This window comes from Nymphalis io, chromosome 3 (genome assembly GCF_905147045.1).
Source record: "Nymphalis io chromosome 3, ilAglIoxx1.1, whole genome shotgun sequence".
NCBI classification, from domain to species: Eukaryota; Metazoa; Arthropoda; class Insecta; order Lepidoptera; family Nymphalidae; genus Nymphalis; species Nymphalis io.
The window spans coordinates 8,868,637-8,882,619 of record NC_065890.1 but is presented as its reverse complement, the minus strand read 5'-3'; the positions used below and the strand labels follow the sequence as shown (position 1 = coordinate 8,882,619).

Below are 13,983 nucleotides of genomic sequence, written 5' to 3'. Positions count from 1 at the left end.
ATAATGATGCAGGTAGTAAATATAATTTATATTTATCTCTTGCTTTATTTCCTTTCTCATTTCTCTTATAAAAATACTTGACATATTTTACAATTTGATTCAACTCTTCAATATTTAAAGGCTCACCATTTACCAAATGAATTCTTGGCAAATTAAACAGTTTCTATTATACAAGTGGCGCGGCTCATGCGTTAAAGTTAATCTAGTAAATATAATTTATACGGGTATATATAGCGATCCTTCGCCAATGATACGTATATAAGGTGTCAGGCGCGGCGGCGGGCGTAGTGTGCGAATGGTATTGGTCAGAGCTAACCGTGATTTACTGTTGTGAGAATTATACAGACTGAATCAATTTCCTTCTTTCGATTTATTTCGAGTGATAGTATCTCTAAAGAGCGGGTCATATTCAATTTGGTAAGTAAATATTGACAAAAATTTAAGCTTTAAATTTTAGTTAAGTGATTTTCATCAATTTGACATTGATCTAAATTTTGTATCACTGTAAAACTAATAAGAACAAATCATACGAAGTATAATATCGATACACTAATCGATTTATTAAAAAAAATAACTTACTTTTAAAAAGTTCAACATTTGTGGTTTAATATCAGCATTTGTAGAATAATATCTATTGTAAGTATTTTATTTTTAATTATTAAATTTCTTTTAATAGATATATTGTATTAAATAAACATTAAATAATAAATTGTAGAGTTTCTGCTCTTTAATAAATAATATGTCATCGTATTTATTTTAATATATATTTAAGACACACATAAGTGTCTTTTTAACTTAATATTTGATCTGTATGAGGCTTATAAATAAAATTATATTTGTGATAGACCTTTTAGGGGCAATTTCTTAGAAAATTTGCATCAACCTCGAGAAACGAATTCTAACGACTTGAAATTGTCTCTTGAAAAGTAACCGGCCGAATTAAACCCACATAGACTTTACTTTCAATCATAATCTTATAACCTTGACTTGTCGAGATATTGAAACAGGTCTCAATATTGTAGATAACATTGAAAACATTGTATTTATTGTATATTTTTTATTAACGCTTACATAAGTAACATAAACCGAAGTTAGGAGAACATATGACAAGTTCAATAAATTTTTCGTGCAACAATCTATTTAACGAAAAATGCATAGATGATTATTGTGAGAATAAGCAAAAACAAGTCATTGTCACTATCGTACCTACTCACAATATTTATTTTTTAATTTGCTCTATTTGGAGACCAATTAGTAGTCTAAGCGAAAGTACAGCAAAAGCATAAATCAACTGCTAATTTTATTAAAGAATCGGTTAAACTAGCCGATAAGGGTGACACCAAGTAATTTATAAAAGAGTCTCTACTATTTTATTTATAAACTGCTCCCTATGTGGTCACTTCTGAATGTAATACGGAACACCTAGTCGATAACTCCACTTGCCCTCGGTATGCTTATTTTATTAATGGTATAAAAAAATAATTGGTAGATACCTTTTATATAACTTGTTGATATTGAACTTGGAATTTTCGTTAATAAAAACCCATGCCTATGACAATCTAAGTTTATATATTTTGTTAAATTCTTACAATGGAAAGACAATTTTGTAATGATTAATCAATAAATATATTAAAAAGTCTATGAATAAATGCTGGGCATAATTCGGTATATGATTTGGATTATGGTCCACTAGGTTTTTGCCTTAGTGCGATTTGTAAAAAATATAGGATACTAAATAATTTCCTCATGTCTGCCCCCGAGATTGGCCTTTAAGTGATTAAATCATCCTAATAACGAAAAAATCTTCGATGACAGACACAGTGCTTTGCATTAGGAGGCAGTTGTTCTTCCTAAGTCATTTGCTCATCATTCTGGTTCGTCTATTGACTCCTAAAATAGAAACAAAGATAGAGGAATATTTTATTCACTCATTATAACTATAGTTTTTTTTATTAATGTAATTAATGTGTATATTTTGTAGTCGAATTTCCACTTGTTGCTTGTCATAATCGTTGTTTTCTATTAAATTTAATTAATTGCCTGCATTTAGAATCTCAGAAGACTGCATTTTCCTCGCAACAAGAGCAGATGATATAATTACGAGTAAATAGCACATTTTTTAAGCGTTTTTAAAAACGCAAAGGCAGCATGTTCGGGTTTGCTTTGGGGGTCTTAATGTTTTTGATTTTCATATATCTCTAACCTCTTTCACGCACACATTTTTATTCAAATTTTATCAGTTCTCAGTTAAACACAAATTTTACTGGTTGTGCTTTTTTTTTTAATTCTATACAGTACCTACATCGTCAATATTAACATTTAAAAAATATATTATATTCTTATGAACGAAGTGACACGGTCAAAGACATTATTTTTTATAAGCTTAACTATTAACGATAACGACACGTAAATGCCTTGATTACAATTTGTTGAAATAGCTTTTCCTTTCGGAAACAAATATTAAAAAAGTTTAAAGCGGATGTTGTTGTCGCAGCAAAATGTTATATGATAAATATTTATATAATGTAAAATAGATTATAACAGAAAAACTTAGTTTTACCGAAAGAAAGGTTTTAATAAATGAAAATTCTAATTTTTATTGGTCTTTTAGTTAATTTCGGACATTCTCCACTGTGCAAATTATGACACAATATACTTTTAATTAATTTGCAATTTGTTACTAACTGTTGTAGATGGCCCAGTGGTAAGAACATGTGAATCTTAACCGATAATCATAGGTTCAAACCCGGGCAAGCGTCACTGAATTTTCATGTGCTTAATTTGTGGCTATAATTCATCTCGTGCTTGACGGTGAAGGAAAACATCGTGAGGAAACCTGCAAGTGTCACTGAAATTCTGCCACATATATATTCCACCAACCCGCATTGGAGCAGCGTGGTGGAAAAGCTCTAAGCCTTCTCCTCAAAAAGGGAGAGGAGGCCTAAGCGCAGCAGTGGAACATTCACAGGCTGTTACTGTTACTGTTGTTACTAAAAATTTATTTTAAGCGCAACCAGGCCTACGAACCTAATAAATAATATTGTAAAATTTACATTCAAATAATGTTGATTTTGTATTTATGATCTTGTTATAATATTTTACATTATGGCTCAAAAAAACATATGCCTTACAATACCGAGTTTAAAATGGAAGATTACAAGTTTTATTACATCTAAGTTCAACATATAAGTTCATAATATATGTATTATGTTGCACTTAAATACTTATGGATTTTATTTTACCAATATATCCATTTTTAACGATGTTTTTATCAATAATGATTAATTGGTAATATTAGTTTAAAAGTCAAACGAGGAAAAACGTATACATGTATGTAACTGGTTTTAAGTTTATTCACAGTGGGCATAAAAAGGGAAATACCCGACGAATGCAGTTCGGGAAATAACGCTTCCTTTTAATCGTTTACGTTTACTGTTTGGTTTATTTCTTGGCTTAAATATTAATTTAATGTCAATGTAAATTATCTTGAAAACATGTCAGGGTCAGTTTATATAATATGTATTCGTAATTAATATATAAAATAATGTTTTCGACAGACATATTATAATGTTTAATGTTGTATTGCGCAATCATATGCTTTGTATATATTAGTCTTAAATATATGAAAAAATATCGTCAATTTTTCCTGTAGTCTGGAGAAATTATAGCTAAAATATAATTATTAAAAGGTTTTTAGGTATTTTGTTCTACAGGGACGAAATTAATATCTTCTAGTTTTGCACAGCTAATAGTTTTTTTAATCAAGTAATCCAATATTATTGTTGAAAATTACTTGTTTTAATGAGCTATAATTGGTCAAATTAATGATAACTGTGGCTATTTTAACTCTTTAAGATTTTGAACGCTATATTGCGTGCTCAACATTTTTACCTTGACCGTAAGGAATATCATCAATATCCAAACAAATCTTATTTTGCGCTTCATATTTTTTGTATAATCAATTTATTTTACTTAATTAATACAAATTAAAATGCAAAATAAAGCAATTTATTCATAAAATGTAAAATAAGATTACCTTTCTTCGACTTTAAATTAGTTCGTAGAAATAATCGTACTGATTTTTTAACTCTAAATGAATATTCACATAATATATATTTAATGTTTCTCATAGGTTGTACCTGTTTTATACGCTTAACGTTGCATAGAGTAAAAAAACTTCAACATATATTACTTGCGCTTCGTTAATTTAGAATTAAACGAAAATATATTTACTTAAATACGAATAATAATACTGATAACAGTAAGCGAAAGAAATCATTTTAATTTTTGAATGTCAGTTTTAATTAGAACAAATATCTATGGAGAAAAATGAGTAGGTACTGGCAGAAGACTGGCAGTGCGCTTATTTACTTTGACTACATTAATAATAATTAATAATTCCCAATAAAAATATTTGACACAATATAACCTATTTAAAAAACTATATTAAATTAAAAGATAGATAAGAGCTATAGACGCACATAATTCTTTTCTCGATCCATTTCTAATTTCGATGGTTATTAAACGTATCACAAGTAAAACGCTTAAATTATTATATATACGTAGCTATAATAAAATATTGTGCTCGAATGTAAAATATATTTTTAGCGGTCAAATAATTTAAAGTAGATTTTGAAACCTTGATGGTTTTTAAAAAACATTTATTTACTTGATTCAAAATTGATTCTAACAGCGTTCGTTAACCGTGTGCTTACGAGGTCCGTGGGTAACCTCGCACCACTTGTCCGTTGCGTTGTGCAACTACTGCTGTGCCACTCTCTCGGCATTGAGAGATAGACAGAATATTTTCAATTGTTTCTTTAATCAACAATTAGAGCATTAATTAGATCGAATATGATAAATTATAATATAACACATGGTTATATTTTATTTTTAAGGTCTGTCATGTCGGATCCGAATTTAAAGCTGAAATTTGGTTTGTTTCTCAACTACATTCCGTGTTTCACAGTTCGTTGCAACATTGCTACTTAAACAAAAATAAATCAATATGGCTAACTTTTTCGTTTTGCTTTTTACTATTTAGTGTTTTATTAATTACTATATGTAGATTCCTGTCCAATAATAAATACTTTTAATAAAGCAGAACCAATGGAGTCTAAGGAGTTCAAGGATTTCGCGAAGGCGATGGTGGATTACATTGCTGAGTATTTAGAAAATATACGTGATAGGTAAGGAAGAGGTCTTTGAATTTTAACAATGCAGAAAATCAAAACCAACATCTTTGTCACTCTAAGGTCTAAATCAACGTTTGTATTGTTTTTAAACAACCTACACTATTATAATGACATAAAATTACTTTGCATCGCTTGCATTTTAATTTTTTTATTGTTATTAAGAATGCAGCACTAAATTGTCACGTGTTTAATGTGTCTTTATGATTCATCTTGAACTTGGCGATAAAGGAAAACGTCGTATGGAAACCTAAATTTGTTGGATAAAATTCTGTCACATGTATTGATGGGATATCAACCCGCACCGGATCGTTCGTGAGCGTGGTGCAATGATCTCTGAACCTTCCCCTCAAGAAGAGAGGAGGCCTTTGTCCTGCAGTGGAACAGTTACAGGCTGTTACTTTTCTTTATTGGGAAAGACTGACATTCATGATGGTAGTCGCTGTAATCTTACACGAACAAATCTGTATCGAGCCTCATTAGGAGTGAAGTTGCTGTTTCGATATGTATGAATTGAGATTGATTTTGCGTAGATTTTTACTTTTTTCATTACACTACCAGCGTTATGGACTCAACTTTATCTTTAAAATTAACAAAGGAGACAATTAATATAACATAAATATAGGAGATGATATTATTATTTGATTTTCTATATATTCGCTCGCCTCGCTATAATTTTTGTGTAAATTTATTATCTTTCAAATTTTATCCAGGCAAGTGGTACCGTCAGTCAAGCCAGGCTACCTCCGGCCATTGATCCCTGAGCAAGCACCAGAGAAGCCGGAACCCTGGACCGCCGTGATGGATGACATCGAGCGCGTTATAATGTCTGGAGTGACGCACTGGCACTCGCCACGGTTTCACGCTTATTTCCCCACAGCCAATTCTTATCCCGCCATCGTGGCCGATATGCTCAGCGGTGCTATTGCCTGCATTGGATTTACTTGGGTTAGTTTTGAAAATATATTAATTGTGTTTAAAAAAACTGTTGTTCCGATTCGATCAAGGTAAACCAGGGAACCGAAGGTCAGTTCATTTAGAATAGGCATGTTAAAACAATCGTAAATCTGTCATAAGTTATTATTTTAATATTCGCATAAGGATTGATCTGTTTATGATAACATTCATTGTCTTTATCCAATTTGTTAACTCAACTCATATCCTCATTCACTCCTATGAGTAATTTCAGTAAATTTTATTATTATATCTTATAAAATTAAAACAAGAATTTACGGTCCCGTCTTTGAGAACAATTAAATCCAATTTATTAAAAAATAATCGGAATAATTCGCATAGCATTTTTATGATCAATGTCAATGGCAAATTCGAAGAGTTGTAAAAATGCGGACAAGGAAAACAGGTACGAGTACAAAGCAATTTCAATGGTTATTACTTACATATTGTAACGTCAGTTACATTATAACGTAATTTGTTACGTAAATTCATGCATACATGGATTGCAGGCTTAAACATAAAAATAAAATTAATTAAAAATTAACCGAGGTTAAATAATAATTGAACAAAATGCATGTACATACAACTAACCCATAAGTATCTTCTTTTCTGCAACTGTTCTCCAATAGCAATAATGTTAATTCATCCATAATGTGTACAAATACCTTTGCAAATTTAAGAGTTTGATATTTTCTAATGATAATAATAAAATATATATATCATATTAGTATTTATATTCATAATATAAATAAACCTAACCTGTTGCTTTAGTAGGTACTGCATTGCCACATTATACAAGTCAACTACGTATCAACAACATTCGTTTTTTTGTAATAAAGAAAATTATGTCATAATATGTCATGTCCCTGTCATAATCGTGTGGTTTTATTTATTAATGCCATTTATTTACAGATTGCTAGTCCTGCGTGTACTGAATTAGAAGTGGTTATGTTGGATTGGCTCGGTCAGATGCTCGGCCTCCCGGAAGAGTTTCTGGCTCGTTCTGGTGGGGAAGCTGGTGGAGTTATCCAGGGCACAGCCAGTGAAGCTACATTAGTAGCACTCCTTGGCGCAAAGGCTCGTACTATGCAGAGAGTAAAAGAACAACACCCGGAGTGGACTGAGGTCGAGATTCTATCCAAACTCGTGGGTTACTGTAACAGTAAGTGCAATTGCCAATTTCAAAATAGAAACTCATTTAATCAGTAATAGTGTATAAATTTACAAATATTCAAATTAATTCAGGTTTTTTCCTATGGTCTATGATTATGACTATGTTATATCGTGACAAATAACACAAACTACTTAGAATTGGTTATTTAACTAAAATGATATTACTTTATTCTCAGAGCAAGCTCATTCATCTGTAGAGCGAGCTGGACTTCTCGGTGGTGTTAAGCTTCGCAATCTAAAGCCAGATAACAAGAGGAGATTACGAGGCGATACCTTAAAGGAGGCTATTGATGAAGACATTAGCAATGGCTTGATACCATTCTACGTAAGCAGATATTTCTTATAAATTTATTAAAATACTAGGGAAAACCGTTACTCCGCCAGCGTGGAATTCAATTTGACATGATAATCCTTCAAAATCAGCTATTTAAATGTACATAATGACTTTTAATTATTGTTATAAAATATTTAAATTATTAGGTAGCAGTAGTAACTCGGGTATTACATCGATTCTTCAATCAAATAGAAGTTAACCTTTCAAATAACTATAATGAAGAAAATAGAGGTGAACCCAAATGGCCCACTTAACTCAAATGGCTATTTGTTCTTAATTGTTTTTCTTATTTATTTTATTATATTATATATTTACTTACGAAATTACTAAATATTTTTATGTAGATCTATATCAAGTTACATAACGTAAGAAAATTGAAAACTATTAAAATTGAATGCTTTAACGATATTTTATACAATAGTTAAAGGGATTATCGGATACTTTTTTAAAATCAGGTAAAAAACACTTTAAATATAGTAGTAGATAAATAAAAATTTGCAAACGTCATCTCGGTTCCATGGTTAGTTTACTATGTAAACATGATGAAAGGAATTAGACAACTGCAGTGTTCAGTTTTATACATAAAATTATAGAAATCAATTTAATAAGGTTAGGTTTTGTTTGTCCCCTATTTTCTTTTCCTGGATTTTTGCCAATGGATGGAATAGGCTTTATCATTTCAAGTGATGTCGATAATTTTGTATATTTGATGCATTAGTTTTTGGAGTGGAAAATGTTCTTTTAGGAACAAAAAAAGAAGATTTTTGAAGATTTAAGATATCCCATTTCCTTATTTTTACAGCAAAATAGGCCTTTTTCAAAGGCAGCATCTTGACACCACGTTTTTCATTGCATTTTAGCCATATGTTGAAGTCGAAACCATTAGATAATTTTATATGTATTTATTTCAAGCAACTTATTTTACATAGCGTGACTCCTAAAATCGAATATCCGATATTGAGCACTACCATGTATTCGATTTTGAGAATTCACAGATGTAAAAAAACAATTGAAATGTTTTTACAAAATGTCTCACTTTTTCTAATAAACTTATTTATCTCAGTAAATAAGAAAGCGATTATTAATACTCATTGAAAACCATAATGTAATATTTTTAAGACAAAAATCAAACGTGTATCGGTTTTGTCGCTATTTAGAAAGAGAGGTCAATGAAAGCGCTGCAGTACGTCGCATCTAATTTCATATAAATAGTAACCGGGATGTTCATTAGATGTTACTTTATTTAGAAGGTATTGATATATCCGAAATTAGGCAATCGTCCGATATTCGTGTATATTTTTACTATATTTCAAAATTTTTATAGGTAAGTAGATAATATTTTAAATAATACCATAAATACTCAATAAGTCTAACATTGATTACAGGTCGTGGCCACCCTCGGTACTACATCGTCGTGTGCTTTCGACTGTTTGGATGAAATAGGAGACGTGTGTAAGGAACGAGATATCTGGTTGCATGTTGATGCAGCATACGCTGGATCAGCTTTCGTCTGCCCTGAGTACCGTTACCTGATGAAGGGTGTCGAGAAGGCAGATTCCTTCAACTTCAACCCTCACAAATGGATGCTTGTTAACTTTGACTGTTCCGCCATGTGGCTCAAACAACCTCGTTGGGTAATCGATGCATTTAACGTCGATCCTCTTTATTTGAAACACGACCAACAGGGATCCGCGCCAGACTATCGCCACTGGCAGATACCTCTTGGCCGTCGTTTCCGCGCCCTCAAACTTTGGTTCGTGCTCAGATTGTACGGCATCGAAAATATTCAGAAACATATTCGTAAACATATCGCTTTGGCACATCTTTTCGAGAAACTATGCCTCGAAGATGATAGGTTCGAAATATATGAAGAAGTTACTATGGGTCTTGTTTGCTTCCGACTCAAAGGGAGCAATGATATTAACGAAGAGCTGCTCAGACGTATTAACGGCCGTGGTAAGATTCACCTGGTGCCATCTAAAGTGGACGATATTTATTTCCTAAGGCTTGCTATTTGTTCACGTTTCTCCGAAGAGGGTGATATCCAAAGTTCCTGGGAGGAAGTAAAGGCTGCTGCTGATGATATACAAGCACAAAAAAAGATTTCCTTATAAAAACTTACTAGTGCAATATTGTCTATAATTGAATGTCTTAAGAGATATATTTAATCATATATATAACAAAAAAATAATAACAATAATGTACAAAAAGATATAAACTTCGTTATGCTACGATTCTTTGTATAATAAAAATTAAGTTACGTATGCTCCATATTATAATCTACGGCTAGTTAAATAATTCACATTGTTATCTATTATTATCTGTGGTTTCTCTAAACATAAAGCTTGAAATAGCAGTGATACATAGATCTTGTTCTTAGTGATAGAGGTATTATTATTTCGAAATGTTTGTTTTCTATATACAAAGTTTTTAATGTATTAGACATCAAATTATTACATATCTGGTTTAATTAAAATAAGGTTGTTTATTAATATTTTTTCAAATTTTTTTTTATAACAATCCCACTCATTATGATTATCAATAAATAAATAAACATATTACTCCTAAAATAAAATACATAATGTATAAAACAAATAAATAATATCTAAATAAGTATTATATAACTGAAAAAGTACCTGCAGTTTAAAATTATAATTTTTACTCCACACTTGTATATTCTTCGACATAAACTAAAATAAAAATTGTAAAAATAAATAAATTGTTAGCTTTTTACTCTTTGTTTTTATATTAGATATTGCTGATATGTGATGTTATGTTTATTTATTTTAAGCAATATTATAATTATTATGAACTAGTATAGTAAATGTTGTAAAAATATTATTTTGTTTTTTTGCGCAACAGAAGTTGACGACTTTTTCAGCGCAACTTGGTGACAAAAATTAAAAAGCCAATCCAACTCTATTGAATAAGCAAAAAATCTCGAACTAGGCACACTGATCTTTGCATTCAAATTCGACTCTCAAATTCTCGTCGCGCTCCAAATAATTTTAAAAATCTACCCGTCACTTCATCAAACTCAAATTACACATTGCACTTTGTCTGTTTTTCATTTTGTACCTATAATTATGTTGATGAGATGTCTCTAAAAAGATTGTTACAGTGCATGTAATTATTTACAATAAATATATTTGATTTTAATAAAATTAAAAACCTTTAAAAAAATTATACTGACTTCTTATAAATAACAAACTCAAAATTATTAGGAAAGTCGATGGCCATAGGCCACGCAAAAAAATCGAAAAAGAAGGTAATAAGACAATCTTCTTGATTTATGGGTACGTACATAACTGTCTTGTAGACAATAAAACATTTCAACACACAAAATTCAGTAGTTATGGTAGACGTATTTTAAAATATTAACAAGAAAAATTAATCAACTCAATGGAAGAAGATGAAATCGCTACGTGTAAAACATTTATGGGCTAAAGATTGGAAAATATTGCTCACAGAATATTTAGAAATGAAAAGTTGTAGAAATTTAAGTAAAGCTGTGAGCGGAGCGGGGCAGCAGCAATGTATTTTAGATTCTTGCAGTATCGGTTCCACCTGTCAAGAACCTCGCGTTATAATCATAGGGGCTGGCATGGCGGGTTTGTCAGCAGCTCATCGGCTTACCCAATGTGGTATTCGAAATTTTCTTGTTTTGGAAGCTAAGGAAAGGTAAATTTAGTTAATTTTAAAATATTATCTTTTGCTAAAAAAATAAAAAGCAGTCTAATAATATTAATTTATATTTTTTGTAAGTCTTTTGAAATATAGTTAATAAAAGTTCTATCAAATGTACACTTTAAAATTGTTTTGTAGGCCAGGAGGAAGAATTCATTCTTGTTGGTTGGGAGACGCAATTATTGAAATGGGTGCTGAATGGATCTATGGAGCTTGTTTACCTAACTCCATATATACATTAGCGTCGCAAGATAGGCTATTGCAGACACCTTTGCCACGTTTGGATTCAACGAAAGGCTTATTTTGCACAAGTGAAGGACGTGCCATAGATTTGCCAGTGACAATAACAGCGTACCACACATTTAGACTAATAGAACAGCAGGCTGCAAATTTATTTCGTTTGGGTTGTGAAAGACAACATGGGACATTACTTAACTTCATAGGCTTACGAATACAACAAGAATTGCATAATTTTCCAGAAGATCAACGGTATGACGCGGCTAGAGTTATGTTTGGCCTAACGAATATACTAAGAAATAAATGTGGTGATGATCTATCTCTTGTTAGTGCTGACCAATACGGTAGCTATATTGAGCTCCCGGGCGGAAGTGTGCGTGTTCCATTGGGATATGTTGGAGTAATTGCCCCTTTGCTTCGAGGCTTACCTGATAATAGCGTTCGTTATAATAAAGCAGTAAACGTTATACGTTGGGGTAAAGGTCAAACAGGTTCTGGTCGGGTTTTAGTTAAATGTTGCGATGGTGAAGAATTAACAGCCGATTACGTAATTATTACTGTTTCCTTGGGATGTCTGAAATGTCAAGCCGATAAACTTTTCGCTCCACCTCTTCCCGTGTGTAAATTAGATGCTATTTGTAATCTTGGCTATGGTCTAAGCAATAAAGTATTTATGGAATATGCGGAGCCCTATTGGGTTTGTCATGAAGGCAATTTAAAACTCGCATGGTCTGCTGAAGAACTACAGTGCCGATGTGACTGGACTAGAGGCGTGTGTGCAGTTGATGAAATGCCAGGCAGTAAACACGTGCTATGTGCTTGGATATCGGGACAAGAAGCTGCGATGATGGAGTCTTTACCAGAAAATGATGTTGCCGAAGGATTGACATGTCTATTACGGAGATTTACAGGGAATCCGTGTCTACCATATCCTCAAATGTTATTACGTTCGCGATGGGCATTGGATCCACATTTTTGTGGATCTTATTCATATATGAGCTGTTGTTCAACTGTAAGCCAACAATGTGAGCTAGGCACTCCGATTCCTGGTCCTTGTGATTCCCAACCGCCTATTCTTTTATTTGCTGGCGAAGCAACTGTACCTGGTCATTTTGGTACAGCCCACGGCGCTAGATTAAGTGGTGTCCGTGAAGCAGAACGTATCATATTATTGACTAAAAAATTCGAAGGTCCTCCGCGTTAGTTACCTTTTTTGCTATGTTGTTTATTATTCGTTGTTGTTTTTTAAAGAAATGTTATTAAATATATTTTTATAACGTCTTATTATCATTATTCGGCATTTTCTAAAATGAATAGTATGTTGCAATCAATGATATTTTGAAGCAGAAGTATTAAATTTTCAATAAATAATAAAATACTTAACATGGTGATGATGTCCTCTTGTCTGATGGCTTTCAGTCACGGCGGCCATTCTCAATGGAGAATAACCATATTACACAAGTGGTATAAAAGTGCTCGAGTAGGTGCGCAAAGACATGTGCACTCTCTATAGCCGATGGGACGGCAATCAGACACGACCGAGAGAAAGTGCAAACACAGAACAAATTTCAAACCAGGTTGCTCCTGAGAATTTCTTAACAGAAAAAATAACAAAAAATTCAGTCACTTGACCAGACTAACGTGGCAGTCACTTAAGTTATTATTTAAAAAATACTTAACTATTAAAGCAAAGCAAGAATAAATCTTTCAACTCTACATTGCCTTCATCGCATCACGCAAATATGCGTGATTTACATGCAATTTTTGTTTTAAAACAGTTCTTGAAATATATTTATATATCGTGTAAACTGTATGAATGATGTAATTTATTTATTTAAATCGTACCAATATTTTTACGTACGTCAGTTTTTATTGTACATAAAACTATATACAGAAAATATAACATATCTGATAATCATGTTTCAATAGGTATGTAAATAGATGAATATTATGAACGAATCTGAAAATCAAGAAAAGGTAATATGAATGCTTATAAATATTGAGACGACGAAATAACACTTAAAAATATATTATCAATATATTTGTTCGAATGTTGCGTCGGGGGTTGATTAACCCCGGACCCGGGTCCGATTAATTAACCCCAGACCAGTTGACGATCTGGGGCCAATTCATCGGAACATAAGATGGTTTGAATGCACAACACAATAATGCACAGGTGGTACAAATTGCGATGTTTTGACGATTGTTACAGGGTTCTTATATTTTGCACCTTAAAATTATTTTAAGGTTCATTACCCATCATGTTTATACAAATGTAATAATTCTACATTCGTAGTTTTTGAGTTAACTTACTGGTGGTAGGGCTTTGTGCAAGCTCTTCTGAGTAGGTACCACTCACTCATCAGATATTCTATGCAAAACAGCAGTACTTGGCATTGTTGTTCC

The 13,983-nt window shown here is 31.9% G+C and overlaps 2 protein-coding genes across 4 annotated transcripts; both read left to right on the top strand.

Annotated features, from left to right (window-relative positions):
- Positions 1-277: 277 nt before the first annotated feature.
- Positions 278-10,156, top strand: LOC126781070 (aromatic-L-amino-acid decarboxylase). 3 transcript variants are annotated; one of them, XM_050505854.1, is made up of 7 exons: positions 278-417; positions 4,899-4,936; positions 5,105-5,189; positions 5,906-6,140; positions 7,059-7,308; positions 7,496-7,644; positions 9,039-10,156. In XM_050505854.1, the coding sequence occupies exons 2-7, from the start codon at positions 4,906-4,908 to the stop codon at positions 9,765-9,767; spliced, it is 1,479 nt and encodes a 492-aa protein (XP_050361811.1). In that variant the 5' UTR covers positions 278-417; positions 4,899-4,905; the 3' UTR covers positions 9,768-10,156. The 3 variants fall into 3 exon arrangements, with proteins under 3 accessions (XP_050361811.1, XP_050361814.1, XP_050361813.1); XM_050505857.1 differs by lacking the exon at positions 4,899-4,936 and having other exon boundaries at positions 5,102-5,189; XM_050505856.1 differs by lacking the exon at positions 4,899-4,936 and having other exon boundaries at positions 9,039-10,152.
- Positions 10,157-11,180: 1,024 nt separating this feature from the next.
- Positions 11,181-12,781, top strand: LOC126781192 (spermine oxidase-like). The gene is made up of 2 exons (XM_050506034.1): positions 11,181-11,334; positions 11,479-12,781. The coding sequence occupies exons 1-2, from the start codon at positions 11,258-11,260 to the stop codon at positions 12,779-12,781; spliced, it is 1,380 nt and encodes a 459-aa protein (XP_050361991.1). The 5' UTR covers positions 11,181-11,257.
- Positions 12,782-13,983: the final 1,202 nt, after the last annotated feature.

Coding starts and splice junctions, on each gene's coding strand:
- LOC126781070 (XM_050505854.1), top strand. CDS start 4,906: ATGTCGGATCCGAATTTAAAGCTGAAATTTG. Junction 5,190..5,905: donor TTAGAAAATATACGTGATAG/GTAAGGAAGAGG, acceptor AATTTTATCCAG/GCAAGTGGTACCGTCAGTCA. Junction 7,309..7,495: donor ACTCGTGGGTTACTGTAACA/GTAAGTGCAATT, acceptor CTTTATTCTCAG/AGCAAGCTCATTCATCTGTA.
- LOC126781192 (XM_050506034.1), top strand. CDS start 11,258: ATGGCGGGTTTGTCAGCAGCTCATCGGCTTACCCAATGTGGTATTCGA. Junction 11,335..11,478: donor GTTTTGGAAGCTAAGGAAAG/GTAAATTTAGTT, acceptor ATTGTTTTGTAG/GCCAGGAGGAAGAATTCATT.